The sequence below is a fragment of the Coffea arabica genome, chromosome 5e, assembly GCF_036785885.1.
Source record: "Coffea arabica cultivar ET-39 chromosome 5e, Coffea Arabica ET-39 HiFi, whole genome shotgun sequence".
NCBI classification, from domain to species: Eukaryota; Viridiplantae; Streptophyta; class Magnoliopsida; order Gentianales; family Rubiaceae; genus Coffea; species Coffea arabica.
The window spans coordinates 6,838,082-6,853,570 of record NC_092318.1 but is presented as its reverse complement, the minus strand read 5'-3'; the positions used below and the strand labels follow the sequence as shown (position 1 = coordinate 6,853,570).

Sequence of the window (15,489 nt, the reverse complement as noted above, 5' to 3'; positions counted from 1 at the left end):
TAGTTTAAATGAACCCGCATGTGTGTTTGTTAACTAGAATTGGGTCTCTCTAATTCCTAAATCTGTGAATAGATTAAATCTTTCAGGCGTATCTAGGGTTATATGTTTTACAAGGGAGTAATTTAAGAGCGTCTCTGGACTACCGTAAAATTAAGGAGAGATTGGTAGTTTGGCGGTTGCTAAATTGCTAGAACCAATTTATTTGCAAGCGTGTGAATTATTCTTGGTATCAATGATCAATTACGTGAACCAGTGCTGAAATTATTTTCTTGACTAGGTTGTGTCAATTAATTGTTTATTATATTCTTTAGTTACTGCATTTTCTAGCGATTGGAAATTCAGTACTCTTACATATTTAATTTGTTCTATTTGTCTTCCTTTCTAAAACCCCTCAAATTCTGTGTGTAATAAATCTACCAGTTTCTTAAGGAAACGACCCTGCTCACCACTATACTAGTTCAATTTCGGGAATAAGTCTTGATATAAATTTTATTTTTGGTAGTTTGACAGCCATCAAATTTTGGCGCCGTTGCCGGGGAGCTGGTGCTTGAAATGATTTATCGCACGGGCTTGTTTAGCCTTTGTTTTATGTCTCGATCTTCCCGCACAAAAAGACTCGAATATGATCGCGAGATCGAGAAAATCGCATGGAGGTTGACGAAGGAGACGAAGTTGCAAAAGCAACAAGCTTCAGCGGCACAACTATCTGGACTTGAACAAAATCCGGACTTAAGTGATTCGTTATTTGACCTGGAAGCAAACTTGCCTAGATCCAACGAGACAATGGCAACCCAAAGGACCTTGAGGGAGCTTGCAACTCCAAATGTTAACCAACAACCTCTGTGCATTACGTATCCTGACACTGAGGAGGCTTTTGAATTAAAATTTGGGCTAATTCACTTATTACCTACTTTTCGTGGGGTTGCAAGTGAGAACCCACACAAGTACTTGAAGGAATTCCATGTAGCGTGTTCAACCATGAGACCTCAGGGAGTTACTGGGGAACAAATCAAGTAGCGTGTGTTTCCGTTTTCCTTAGTAGACAAGGCTAAGGACTGGTTGTTCTACTTGCCATAGGGGTCCATCACCACGTGAGAAGGATTAAAACGACAAATTCCTTGAGAAGTTCTTCCCACTTCTAAGGCCGCCAACATTAGGAAGGAAATATGTGGGGTTAGGCAGGCAAATGGAGAAACTCTCTATGAATACTGGGAGCGGTTCAAACAAATGTGTGCCAGTTGCCCGCACTATCAAATTCCTGATCAACTGTTGATCCAATATTTTTACGAGGGACTACTACCCATGGATAGAAGCATGGTCGATGCAGCTAGTGGCGGAACTTTAGTTAATAAGACAACAGATGAAGGCAAACTACTGATCTCAAACATGACTGAGAATTCTCAACAATTTGGAGTCAGATCTGAGGGTGTGACTAGGAGGGTCAATGAGGTAAATCATTCTGATCTGGCGAATAAATTAACTGAACTAACGGCTCTGGTTCGTCAGATGGCAGTAGGGCAAGTACAGGCAGTTAAAGCCTTTGGGATATGTGCTGCCCCCGAACATGCGACCGACATGTGTCCGACCCTTCAAGAAGACCCTTACAAGCAAGGCAGCGCCATGGAAGGTCTGCCTGGACCACCACAAAGGCGAAATGACCCATATGCACTCACATACAATCCAGGATGGCCGAACCACCCCAATTTTAGCTATACTCAGAAACTTTTGGGTTTCCAACAACCATTCTAGCAAAGACAACCAGTACAGCAACCATCCACGTCTAATTCAGGTATGTCCCTAGAAGACATGGTTAAATCACTAGCTGACAGCACTTGTCAAATGCTGCAGGACCAGCAGAGATTTTAACAAGAGACACGCTCAAGCATTAGGAATTTAGAGGCGCAAATGACACAACTGGCGTCTTCAATGAGCAACTTTGAGAATAGTAAAGGGAAGCTACCATTTCAAGTAATCCCCAATCCAAAGAAGAATACAAGTACAATGCTTCTATGAAATGGAAAGGAGGTGCAGTCCTCAAAATCGGAGGCAACAGGAGTGGAAGATGAACGAATGTGTGGGGAGCTTGAGAAGAAAAAGGTAAGCACCCCGCCAAATATTCCTAAGACCCTTGATATTAACCCACCTTTTCCTAGCAGGTTGACTAAAGCAAAAAAAGAGGAATCAGAGAAGGAGATTTTGGATACCTTTCAGAAAGTGGAAATCAACATTCCTTTACTTGAGGCGATTAGGCAGTTGCCAAAATATGCAAGATTTTTGAAGGGGTTGTGCACTAACCGGAACAAACTTAATCTCCAAGACAAAGTAAGGGTAGGTGAGAATGTGTCAGCAGTCCTTCAAATAAAGTTACCACAGAAATGCAAGGATCCAAGTATGTTTACGATACCATGCATCATAGGCCAGAAAAGGATAAAAAAAGGTATGCTTGATTTAGGAGCATCTATTAACGTTATGCCTCTATCAATATTCAAGGCCTTAAACCTAGGACCTCTAAAAGATACAAATGTAGTAATTCAACTAGCTGATAGGTCAAATGTTTATCCTGAGGGTGTAGTTGAAGATGTTCTAGTGAAAGTTAATGAGTTTATCTTTCCTGCTGATTTTTACATTGTTGACATGAATGACGATAACTCAGTTAACTCAGTTGTACTCCTTCTGGGTAGACCGTTCATGAGTACAGCCAGGACCAAGATAGATGTGCATGAAGGTACCTTGTCTGTAGAGTTTGACGGGGAGACAATTACTTTTAACATTTTTTATGAGATGAAATACCCGAAGGATACTGAGTCTGTTAACTATGTTGCAGTCTCTAATTCCATTGTCCAAGAGCACCTTGAGCAGAATCTTATGGAGGACAAGCTAGAATTTGTGCTACAACAGAGTAAGATGAATGCAGACGTGGAAAGCGAGGACGAAGAGGATACTATAGAAGCAATTATGTCACTACACTCACTTCCTGCACTTTCCGACAGGTCAGTAGACTCATTTTTACCATTGCCTACTTCTAATGAGAGAATTTTATCTTCTGTGGAACAGGCACCCGATTTGGAATTGAAAGAATTGCCAAAGCACTTGAAGTATGTTTACCTTGGAGATCGTAACACTCTGCCGGTTATCATTGCAAATGATTTGACCGTGGTACAAGAAAAAAAAAACTCCTACGAGTTTTGCTGGAGTATAAACCAGCAATTGGATGGATGTTCAAAGGTATAAATCCATCCATTTGCATGCACCATATTCTACTTGAGTCAGAAGTAAACCCGTGAGGAAACGTCAGAGGAAACTCAACTCAGCCATAAAAGAGGTGGTAATGAAGGAGATTCTCAAACTATTGGAGTTAGGAATTATTTTTCCTATCTCCGATAGTGAGTGGGTGAATCCAGTGCATGTCATCCCTAAAAAGACCGGCATTACCCTTGTGTGGAATGAGAAGAATGAGTTGGTGCAATGAGATTCCAAAATGGATGGAAAATGTGTATCGACTTCAGGAAATTGAATGCGACCACAAGGAAAGATCATTTCCCATTACCATTCATCGATGAGATGCTCGAGCAATTAGCAGGTAAGTGTTTCTTTTGCTTTCTTGATAGCTACTCTGGGTATTATCAAATCACTGTTATCCAAGAGGACCAGCACAAAAACCACTTTCACTTGCTCGTTTGGCACTTTTGCTTACCGCTGTATGCCTTTTGGGTTATGTAATGCTCGAGGAACATTTCAAAAAATGCATGATGAGTATTTTTTCTGATATGATTGAAAACTGCATTGAAATATTCATGGATGATTTCACAATTTATGGTGGTTCATTTGATCAATGCCTGCATCACTTAACAAAAGTTATACAACGGTGCATTGAAATAAATTTGATCCTTAACTATGAAAAATGTCATTTTATGGTGAAAGAGGGTATTGTTTTGGGCCATGTTATTTCAACTTGGGGTATCGAAGTCGATAAAGCAAAGGTTGATTTGACTACTAGCTCGCCTTACCCCACTAATGTCAAGGAGATTCATAGTTTTCTTGGTCATGCAAGCTTTTATAGGCGATTCATTAAGGACTTCTCACGAATTGCACAACCATTGTCCCAACTATTTCAAAAGGAAGCAACATTTGATTTTGAGAAGGCGTGTAAAGTGTCCTTCGATACATTGAAGAGCATGTTGACCATAGCACCAATCATTCAACCTCCAGATTGGAGCCTGCCGTTCGAACTTATGTGTGATGCCAGTCAGTATGCAGTGGGGGTTGTACTTGGTCAGAGAAGTGGGAAGTGTAGCCATGTCATTTATTATGCTTCAAAAACGTTGTCACCGGCTCAATATAACTACACCACCACCGATAAGGAGCTTTTAGCGATCATTTTTGCTTTTGAGAAATTTCGATCGTATTTATTAGGATCGAAAGTAATAGTTTTCTCTGATTATGCAACCCTAAAATACCTGTTCGCAAAGAAGGAGTCCAAACCAAGACTCATTCGTTGGATACTCCTGCTGCAAGAATATGACTGGGAGATCAAAGATTGAAAAGGGGGCACAATTCCGTGGTAGACCATCTAAGCCGACTGATTCGAGAGGAAGAGGGAGTGCCTATATCTGAGGTATTTTCAGATGAACACTTGTTCCAGCTTAGAGGTGAGGAACCCTGGTATGCTGATATTATTAACTTTTTGGTTAGTCACGAATTTTCAAGTGGTATGAGTAAGAATAAGAAGCATAAAATAATTCTGGACTCTCGATTTTACATTTGGGATGAGCCCTATTTGTGAAAAATAAGTTCTGACCAGATCATCCGTCGATGTGTTTAAAATGAAGAAAATCCCTTCTATACTTACTCATTATCATAGTTATGCTTGTGGTGGTCACTTTGGTCCTAAAAGAACTGCTCAAAAAATACTTGACTGTGGCTTTTATTGGCAAACTTTGTTTCGTGATGCTTATTTGTTCTGTAAAAGATGTGACAAATGCCAAAACTTTGGGAGTTTATCTCACCGGGATGAAATGCCCCAGGTTCCTATGCTATTTTGTGAAATCTTTAATGTCTAGGGTATGGATTTCATGGGACCGTTTTCTAGTTCTTTTTGCTGTCTTTATATTCTTTTAGCTGTAGATTATGTGTCGAAATAGATAGAAGCCAAGGCTACCCGGACTAACGATTCACGAGTTGTTGCAGGATTTCTTAAGTCCCACATTTTTAGTAGGTTTGGTGTGCCAAGAGCAATCATCAGTGACCAAGGTACTCATTTCTGTAATCACACCATTGAAGCACTGATGCATAAGTATGGAGTTCACCATAGAGTGGGTATTACCTACCACCCGCAGACTAACAAGCAAGCTGAGGTCTCTAATCACGAGATCAAGAGTATTGTGGAGAAAACGGTCAACCCAAATCACAAGAATTGGAGCACTTGATTGGATGATGCACTATGGGCATATCGCACGGCGTACAAAACACCAATCGGAATGTCTCCATACAGGTTGGTTTATGGTAAGATGTGTAATTTACCTGTAGTGATTGAGTATCGTGCGTTTTGGGCAGTTAAGCAGTGCAATTTGAACGCGGATAGAGATGGCAAGAAAAGGAAGATCCAACTTCAAAAATTGGAAGAAATTCGCTTGGAGGCTTACGACAATGCCCAACTTTACAAATAATGCACAAAGTCCATCCATGATAGACTATTGCGTAATAAGCAATTTTCTAAAGGGTAAAAGGTATTTCTGTTCAACTCACGGTTCAAATTCATGCCAGGTAAGTTGCGATCCCGATAGATTGGACCATATATTGTTATCAACATTTTTTCCAATGGTGCGATTGAAATTAGAAGTTTAGAGACTGACAAAAGTTTTAAGCTCAATGGTCATCGTCTCAAGCCGTTTATAGATGTTTCAAAAATTGGCACAGTGGAGGAGGTCCATTTGCTCGACCCCATTTCCAATTAACTTATTAAACTACTTATGGTCTGGCCACAGACGTTAAATAGAGGCGCTTCTTAGAAGGCAATTCAAGAATTTTAATTTTTTGTTATTTTTGTGTTTTATTTCATAATTGTGCGTTCTAAATCAGGTTGTTTGGGTTTCTATTGACAGACAATCTTTATTGTAGGTCATGGGTGTGTTCGGTGCAGTTTTATTTTGGGTTGGGAGCACAAATTCGTGGGCAGGAGACTTTACGTTACAAGGCATGCCCATACCTTGTATTACCCGCCAATGGACGCTTTTAAAAATTATTGGACAGAGAACTTACGCTTCCAAGGCGTACCCACACTCTACAGGGATGCGTCAGATGACCATGTCCAAGAAATTGGCGACCGCATGACTTTCGGCTCCAAGGCGTGCCCACGCTGCACAACAAATCAAGGTGGTCCTGGTACAAGGTGTTGGACAGACGACTCTTGCTTACAGGGCGTGCCCACGCCGTCCTATGCATACCAAACAAATACTAACTCTGGTCCCAACTTCTTTTTACTTTTTTCCTTTTTCACTTTTTATATTATTTTCTTTCCTTTTCCTTTTCCCATGTCGTCTTTCCTGGTCTTCGCCCCTTTGTCACTATTATCGTAGACAGACACGGCGCCGCCCCTGGACTTCGCCCCCTTGCATCCCTCTCCCCCCCGCGACCTGTGGCTGTTCGCCGTTCCCCACCATCGCGGCTACTGCTCCGCTTCTTCCTCGACGAGCGCCGCCACCCAAGGCGCCATCGACGCAACCCATACCCAGATCGTCAACGCCCGCACGCCAGCTGCCACACACAGTCGACAGTCCACCGCGACCTTCGACAGCTCGCCACGAGTCACCACTGCCTCCGCCCGCACGGCCTCCGCTCGCCGCGGCCGTCCACCACGACATTGCACTATGATACCCCTAATTCCCTTCTTTCTGCCACCTAGTGCTTCGAATTTGGAATTTTGTTGACGCTTGTAATTCTAAGTGGGCTCGAAATATTGTGGGTACCTTGGTTGTAGTGGATCTGAAATTTGACACCTGTGGCTGGGTGACTCATTCGTTGGTTGGGTATAGTTGACTGTTGATTCCATTTTGGGGTATCTTATTTGCCTTTCTTCACTTTTATTTGCTAAAGTTACGCCAGTGGGCATCCTTGTGTCTGCCCTGTACATTGTTGTTGACTGTTGACTATGGGTAGTGTATTTGTGGTCCCTTGTCTCCAATTGGTGTTTTCTTGTCAACTCTGTGCTTTTGTAATTGACATTTTTGCCCCTATATTGCTCCAAAAAAGGCCACTACGTCTGAGGCATCGGATTTCAACTCTCGCAAGAGGCGGGCCCCAATCCAACCCCCTACTAGGTCCCGGTTGAATTTGTCTAGGAGTACTTTGTCTCATGGGGTGTGGGGGGAATCTCTTAAGGACCTCACACCTGAGCAGAAGGAGCGGTTGAGCTCCTTGGTGGTGCGGCCGTTCGCTCCATGCAAATGCTTCCATCCCCCAACTCTCGATCAGTTAAACATTGTTAGGGAGGTCGAGCAATTGTTGTCTGACATTGGGTGAGGCCGGTTTCTGGTTATTGACTACCCTGCATACGAGGAGCTCTGTTATGAATTCTACGCCACCTTCTAGTTTGACAAATCTGACACCATGGCTTTAGACATACTGGGGGTGATCAAGTATAGGTTGCGGGGTACCCCACAAAAGCACTCCATTAATAAGTTTAATGTGATCTTGGGGTTTGTGAGCGAGAACACTCTCTCCTCCGGCACGCATATCAATAGTGCTTGCGACTACACCCAACCCTTCGGAAGCAACTATATCGAGATATGGAGGGAGGTGTCCACGGATACTTAACTCTACGACCCGAGTCAGTCTAAGGTCTCATTTATTAAGGATCCAGTGTTGAAGGTCATTCATCGGTTTCTGCCCTATAACTTCTCGGGCCAGAAGGATTCCTCCAACACTCTTGCCAAGGCTGAATTCTATTTCCTCTGGTGTATGCGTAATAAGGTTCCGGTCAACTTTGGCTGTTGGGTAGCCTCTCAGTTGTAGTCCGTCCTCACCAAGCGCCACAAACCCTTGATTATGGGGTCCCTCATCACTCATTTGGCCGTCGGCCTGGAGGTTCTTGACCTTCATAAGAAGCATAAGCTGACCCTGGCTCGCGAGCTTGAGCTTTTGGACTTGCGCAGTTTAGAGCGGATAGGCGTCATTCGCAAGGTGGGGGAGGCCTATCAGTTCACCCCTCCTGGAGAGAGTGTGCCCCAGCCTCGGGTTCCTCCCACGGTGCCCATCTCGGAGGCTGGTCAGGCGGGCCCTTCCTCTTACACTGCTCCATCTTCTTGGGACACCCAGTTCCGTACTCTGCAAGACTCAATTCAGGAGTTGGCGCGGCCGGGTTGAGCGTCTGGATGATCGCCTCGCAGCTTTGCAAGTCCATGCTACTATTCAGACTGAGAATCTGGCGGCCTTCTTTGCCTACATCGACTTTCAGCTACCTCATCCTCCTTCATAATAATGCTATCGTGCCCTTGTCGGTCCTCAGGGAAACTCCTGCTCCTTTCTTTTTACCTTTTATTTTTCTTTGCTCCATTGATGACAATATAGATTTCTGGTGTGGGGGGGCAGTAGTTCTAGCTCTTTAGGTTTGATAGGTTTGATAGATAGTTTTAGCTCTTTCGGTCTGTTAATAAAAAAAACAAAAAAATAAAAAAAATTGAAAAACTAGGAAAAGGGAATCTATATATATAGGTGATGAGATTGGTTGGGTTCAATTGAAAATATCTGGAACTTGATGCTATGATGATGATTGCAATTACTTTACAAGCATGAGCAGTGTTATTATGTGGTTAAATGTCTTGTCTTCTTGATAATGGAATTGAATGATGAATTTTGCAAGACTTGGCAATTAATATCCATTTTGTGAGCTATCGAGCCAATGAGCGTTGCATTGATAACTGCTCCATTTTCCTTCATTGAGTGATATCACACACGACTTGATTGTTCTAGAACTTGATTTGTTATGCATGTCAAGATCACATTCCTGAGTTTGATGCATTAAAATGACAAGGGCACTTAGGTTAACCTTTTTTGGCTTGCTAAAGACCAACCCTAATCAGAGCTCCCCTAGTTAACCATGGTTGAGCCTAGACCTTTTCTTTGTTTAATAACTTATTTTGTCACCCCCCAAACCTCTTGTGTTCGACCCTCTTTGTTTCTACCCCGTGTCAAAGGAATGCCTTGATTTCAGTGCATAATGACTTCAAATTGAGTTAAAAGGGGATAAGTGAAGTTAGCAAGTGTGTCTATATCCCCTGGTAGTTGGGCGTATTTGAAACAAAACAAAAGGAGAGAAAAAGAAAACAAAAAGACCAAAAAGAAAGAAAGGGGAGAAAGAGAAAAAGGAGCACACCAAGAAAAAAAGAAACACAGCAAAAAAAAAAGAAAGAAGAAAAGAAAGAGCTCTGAAGTACTGATGTCAATATGTGTTCTTTTGAGATAGTTGGGTGAAATCGTTGGTTGTGCTGGCACTTGCTAAATCTTTTTGGGGAATTTATGGGTATGTTTGAAAAGATCATTGGAATGAAAAAGAAAATTGGAAATCATGCAGAGGGTCAACAGTATTTTCTTTGACATAATGAGCCTAAATTATTTATTTGATCCTACCCGTGCCTAAACCCCATTACAACCCGCATCAAGACCCTTTGATTTTTACATTAAATTTGATTTCAATGATGACAATGTGAAATATTAGCAAGCATATGGTAATATTATTTTATTGTGTGGTGAGAGGGACCTCTTGTGTTTCATATCAGTATGGTGAGTAGTCATATACCATCCTATAAGAGAGTGTTAAGTTTTGTAATTTCTGAATTTAATGACTTTGTTAGGAGGATAGGGCACTTGCGCTTGCATGTTGGACTGCTACATGTGTGTAGCTGTAATTCTATCGCTGAGCTTTGAGATGTTTGAGGACAAGCATTGTCTTGGTGTGGGGGGATTTGATGGTGAGATAATTGTGCGTTTTATTCGTTGATGTTTGATTTTGATTTTGGCCATTTATTGTCCAAGAGTAATGGGTTTCTGTTCATAATTGGTATATGCGTCTGTTGCAGGCAATTGGTGTCAAAAGTGGCAAAAAGAGGGAAATTTCCAGAAGACTAGTCATTCCAGAGCGTGCCTACGACAAAGACCGCAGAATTGTGTAAAAAAGACGGACCGCGTGACCTATTCCTGGATGCTGCCGCTACTCTTGGGAGATGTATTTTGAAGCTGCGTGGAATTAGGAAATATCTTCAGAGTCCCTTTCGGCAACAACTAAAGAAGAGAAATAAAGAAAGGGAATCCTTATAGGAACAAGCACCTCGATTAGCGAATTTGGCAACGGCGAAGACATTATAAATAGGACAAGCGATAGATTAGTATCTTATATGGTAACTGGTGTCTTTATTTGGTTCTTTTCCTCCTTAACGCAAGTTAGAAAACTAGTGGCCGCGTCCTTTTTACTTCTTTGTTTTCAATCAACTAAACTCCATGAAAGCTTTCAATTACATCATCGTTATAAGGCAAGGCTAGCTGCCTTTATCTAGTTGAGGAATAATCAAGACCCGGTGCAGGGACAATTGGAAGGTCGTTTAATTGTTTTGCTCTATTCTAAATTCCGCGTTCAAGGGTATTTAATTATTCTTTGTTTTAACAGCCTATTATTGTTTGGATTTATTGGATAAATATGGCTAGTTGTTCAATTGTTTGAATAGTATACCATCAATTAGGACAAGGGTGCGTATCACTTGATTGTCTTAAATTAGTGGCAAACGGCACAATTTCATTGCCTCGCAAGCAGTCTAATCTGGATCGTAAGAATAGTTAATCTAGTTTAAATGAATCCGCATGTATGTTTGTTAACTAGAATTGGGTCTTTCTAATTCCTAAAGATGTGAATAAATTAAATCTTTCGAGCGTCTCTCGGGTTATCTATTTTACAAGGGAGTAGTTTAAGAGCGTCTGTGGACTACCGTAAAATTAAGGAGAGATTGGTAGTTTGGCGGTTGCTAAATTGTTAGAACCAATTTATTTGCGAGCGTGTGAATTATTCTTGGTATCTATGATCAATTGCGTGAATCGGTGCCGAAATTATTTCCTTGACTAGGTTGTGTCAATTAATTGTTATTATATTCTTTAGCTACTGCACTTTCTTGCGATTGGAAATTCAGTACTCTTACATATTTAATTTTTTCTATTTGTCTTCCTTTCTAAAACCCCCCAAATTCTCTGTGTGTGATAAATCTACCAGTTCTCTGAGGAGACGACCCTACTCACCACTATACTCGTTCAGTTTCGAGAGTAGGTCTTGATATAAATTTTATTTTTGGTAGTTTGACAGCCACCAAAATTCGATCAGAGAAATGGTCCAAAAGTTGGTGTGAACATGCTACAAGTTGTAGAGTAAGTTGCAAAGTCAAAATCAGAGATCCATGAGGCAATCCGCGAGCTTTACATCGCGGATCTATTTGCAGTTCTCCTCCTTTTGCAGGTTTGCAGTTTTTGCTCATTCTTCAATATTGCTCTGTTTTTTCATCAAATTAAACTGCAATTTTCTCAATCATGAAAGTCGAATTAGCTCTTGTACAAAACATAAAATTGTAACCACTACACTTAGCTTTCCAATGCATCAAGGATCATCTCATTAGAATGTCTGTAAATTGAGAAATAATCAAAATATTCTTGGCTGGTCAATCCTCTATTTTAGCTTTTGACAGCAAAATTGCACGACTGTATTTAGACTTTTTGATTAGGAAAATGCATGAACTGAATTTTAATATCTTCACAAGAATTGTAGATCTATGTTTTAGATTCAACTTGGTTCAAGAATTACCTTAATTCAATGCTTTAACTCAAGATATAATCAAAATACCAAAATATGTCAAAGTTATCAAACTTTCTTTCTTTAGAACTTGATTGCATTTCATCTTTTGAATATTTTGCACTTCATATTCACTTCGAATCATCCATAATCATCAAAATATATTCTCAATTCATTCTATTTGATGATTAAATCATTAAATCATACAAAAATGGAAGTTTTCACCGCTTTAATCCATAGAAATTCAATTTTTCACACTTAATCCACAACATATATAATTCACTAGAAACCTAGTTAAGTAGCTATAAAAATAACTAAATATCACTACTAATCATAAATTTTAGAGATTTGGGATCAGGACACCACAATCTATACCCTTTCACCCCACAAGTATACCCAAGAAAAATCCATTTTTTAGCTCGAGAATCCAATTTTTAATCATTTACATGCATTTATATTGGACATCCAAAAACTTTTAAATCAAAGTAATCAGCAATAGTACCTAACAAAATTTTCTTAGGAGTTTTAAAATTAAGAGCTACAGTAAGAGAACGGTTGACAATGTTACAAGCCATAGAGATCACCTCTACCCAAAAGTCCTTTGTCAACCCTGCATTAAAAATCATACACCTTACTCTCTCCAAAAGTACTCTATTCTTATGTTTGACTACACCATTTTATTGAGATGTCATCTTGACAGTGTGATGCCAAACAATTCCTTCATTCTTGTAAAATTTATCAAATTTGCCTTCATAAAATTCCATGCCATTATCTATTCTAAGCTATTCAATCTATTTACTTGTCTGTCTCTCAATCAAAACTTTCCATTGTTTGAAAATTAGGTAAATATCATTCTTATGTTTAAGAAAATAAGTCCAAACTTTTCTTGAATAACCATCAATGAAAGTCAACATATACCTAGCACCACCCATAGACGGAACATAAGTTGGACCCTATATATTTGAATAAATATAATTAAGAGTACTTTTCATCTAATGAATTGTTGGTGAACTAAAGTTGACTCTTTTCTACTTCCCAAAAATATAGTGTTCATAGAATTTCAATGGCTCAGTACTCTGCCTACAAAGAAGTCCCCTCTTGCTTTGTATACCTAAACCTTCTCGCTTAAGTGCCCCAAACAAATATGCCATAATTTGGTGATATTAGAATCAAATGAAGATGATGACGAGACTACAATTGAACCTGTAATAGTAGCTCCCTACAAAACATACAAATTACCATACTTGCAAGCTTTCATAATAACAAGAGCACTTTTAGAAACCTTCATAATGTTATTTTCAACTGTGTATTTGCACCCAAGTGCTTTCAGGGTGTCCAAACAAATGAGATTCTTTTCCAAATTAGGAACATGTTTAATATTAGTGAGCGTCCTCACAATACTATCCTACATTTTAATTCGGACTGTACCCTTATCAACAATATCACAAATAGCATTATTGTCCATTAAAATAATTTCACAATTACAAGGTTCATAAGTGGAAAATAAATCCCAATTGGGACATACGTGATAAGAACACTCTGAATCTAAAATTCATTCATTTTTAGATCTTGTCCTATCATCAATCACAAACAAAATATTTCCATCGCTCTCACCGGCTGCAACATGAGATTCAACAGTCTTAGTATTTGTCTCACTAGATTTCACTTTTTGCTTTAATTTATTTTTTAATTTGAAGGAATTAGCCTTAATGTATCTCATTTTGTGACAATAATTGTACCCCAAATTTCGATATCTAGATTTTAGATCTAGATTTATACTTACTATTGTTAGATTCTCTTTTATGAGTTCTACCCCTAGCTGTTGATCTTAGTCCCTACCTTTTGATGTTTACAAAACAAATGGATGATACTAATATCTGTTCAAGATATACTTTCAGTTATGAAGCAAATCATATTCAAAGATCAAGTGCAATTGAAAGAAACAAAAGTTGCTGAAAGCTGCCGGACGCTTGTGAAGACAGGATCGGACGTCCGATAATCAATGCGCAACTTCGAACGCATGAAGAACTCCATCACCGGACGTCCGAAGGAAATAAGTCATTCCCCCTAGTTCACTGATCTCGATCGGACGCAAACATCGGACGTCTCATAGAATCCTTCAAACTCGACGAAAGCTATCGGACGCTCACAAAAATAATACCGGATATCCGATAGAATTGAAAAAAATTTCTCGAACTCACTGCTTGCTGTCGGACGCAAAAAACAGAAGTACCGGACGTCCGACACTCCCAACGGCTAGTTAACTCTTCATCTACTTTCTATCTGTTGGAAGCATTAATGAAACACTTTCTTGGTTTCCTATAAATAGAGCATGGTCAGAAACTCCAAATAACTTTTGCACACTCAAGATACAAAAAATTTAGAGTAGTTTTAGTGAGAAAACACTCACCAAAGAAGATTTGTAGTCTTGGTGGTGTGAAGTTCATTGATTGATTCATTGTGTGATCACTTAAGAAAAGAGGGTAAATTTCATATTGAGCAATAAGTATCCATAACTTGATTAGTTTTATAATCAACCTAATTCACCCTTCTCTTAGGTTGTCTTCGATCCTTACAATTGGTATCAGAGCTTGGTCTCTTAGAGATTAAACTCAAGCGGCTTAGCAGTAAAGATGACAACCAACAATGCCATGTTTTTGGAAGGACAACCTGTGATTAGACCACCTATGTTTAATGGGTCGAATTATGTGAGTTGGAAAGAAAGAATGATTATCTTCTTGCAATCGATTAATATTGAATTGTGATTTATTGTTAATGAAGGTCCATATGATACCTCTATAGGAGATGATATTACTCATAGATCAAAACCAAAAATTAGAAATGAATTGACTGCAGTTGATAGAGCTCATTTCACCTTAAATGCAAAAGTCATGAATGTGTTATATAGTATTTTAAATTCAAATGAATCTATTAGAGTCAAAAGTTGTAAGTCAGCTAAAGAAATTTGGGACAAATTAAAAGAAATTCATGAAGGTAGTGAGAATGTTAGAGAACAAAAGAAATCCATCTTAGTTATTAAATATGAGTCGTTTAAGATGGAACCTCATGAAAATATTGATGAAATGTATTGTAAATTCAATGATCTTATTAAGGATTTAGAGATTTTGGAAAAGGAATATACCTTAGGAGAGAAAAGCAGAAAAATCTTGAATGCTTTGTCTAATGATTAGGAAAGTAAAGTGATTGCTGTTGAAGAGGCAAAAGATTTGAATTCTATACCTATTGAATCTATTATTAATTTTCTAATCTCTTATGAGCTGAAATTTAAGTCTAAGGTACAAGACGAAGAAGATGCAAAGGTAAGAAGGACCATTGTTCTAAAAGCATCTCAAGATGTAGATGATTCGGTTTCATTGGATGGAGAAGATTTGAATGTTGATGACAATGATCTTGCTCTCATCACACAAAGTTTCAAGAAAATTCTCAACAAAAGGAGATTCACAAGAGAAGGATCTAGCAATTCAAATTCTAATCAATTCAACATTGTAAGAAACAAAGGAAAGCATAAGGCCAACAAAAAATAAGGTGACAAATGCTATGAATGCGGCCAACTTGGACACTACATGAGTGAGTGTCCAATGAAGAAGAAGAAAGAAGGAAGAAAATCAAGATTCAACAACTTCCAATTAACATGGAATGAGTGCAAC

The 15,489-nt window shown here is 39.3% G+C and overlaps 1 protein-coding gene and 1 non-coding gene across 2 annotated transcripts; one reads left to right on the top strand and one right to left on the bottom strand.

The window, feature by feature from the left end:
• Positions 1–1,149: 1,149 nt before the first annotated feature.
• On the bottom strand, positions 1,150–1,256 carry LOC113688657 (small nucleolar RNA R71). The gene has a single exon (XR_003448023.1). It is a non-coding gene; the product is annotated as a small nucleolar RNA R71 (small nucleolar RNA).
• Positions 1,257–2,070: 814 nt separating this feature from the next.
• On the top strand, positions 2,071–5,666 carry LOC113688449 (uncharacterized). The gene is made up of 5 exons (XM_027206263.2): positions 2,071–3,156; positions 3,609–4,402; positions 4,970–5,024; positions 5,142–5,376; positions 5,527–5,666. Exons 1-5 carry the CDS (start codon positions 2,071–2,073, stop codon positions 5,664–5,666), a joined length of 2,310 nt encoding a protein of 769 aa, XP_027062064.1.
• The last annotated feature ends 9,823 nt before the right edge of the window (positions 5,667–15,489 follow it).

Excerpts from the sequence above, each read along its gene's own strand:
- LOC113688449 (XM_027206263.2), top strand. The coding sequence starts at position 2,071 with ATGTGTGGGGAGCTTGAGAAGAAAAAGGTAAGCACCCCGCCAAATATT. Across the intron at positions 5,025-5,141 it reads ACCGGGATGAAATGCCCCAG|ATAGAAGCCAAGGCTACCCG; the intron begins GTTCCTATGCTA and ends GTGTCGAAATAG. Across the intron at positions 5,377-5,526 it reads CTCTAATCACGAGATCAAGA|TGATTGAGTATCGTGCGTTT; the intron begins GTATTGTGGAGA and ends ATTTACCTGTAG.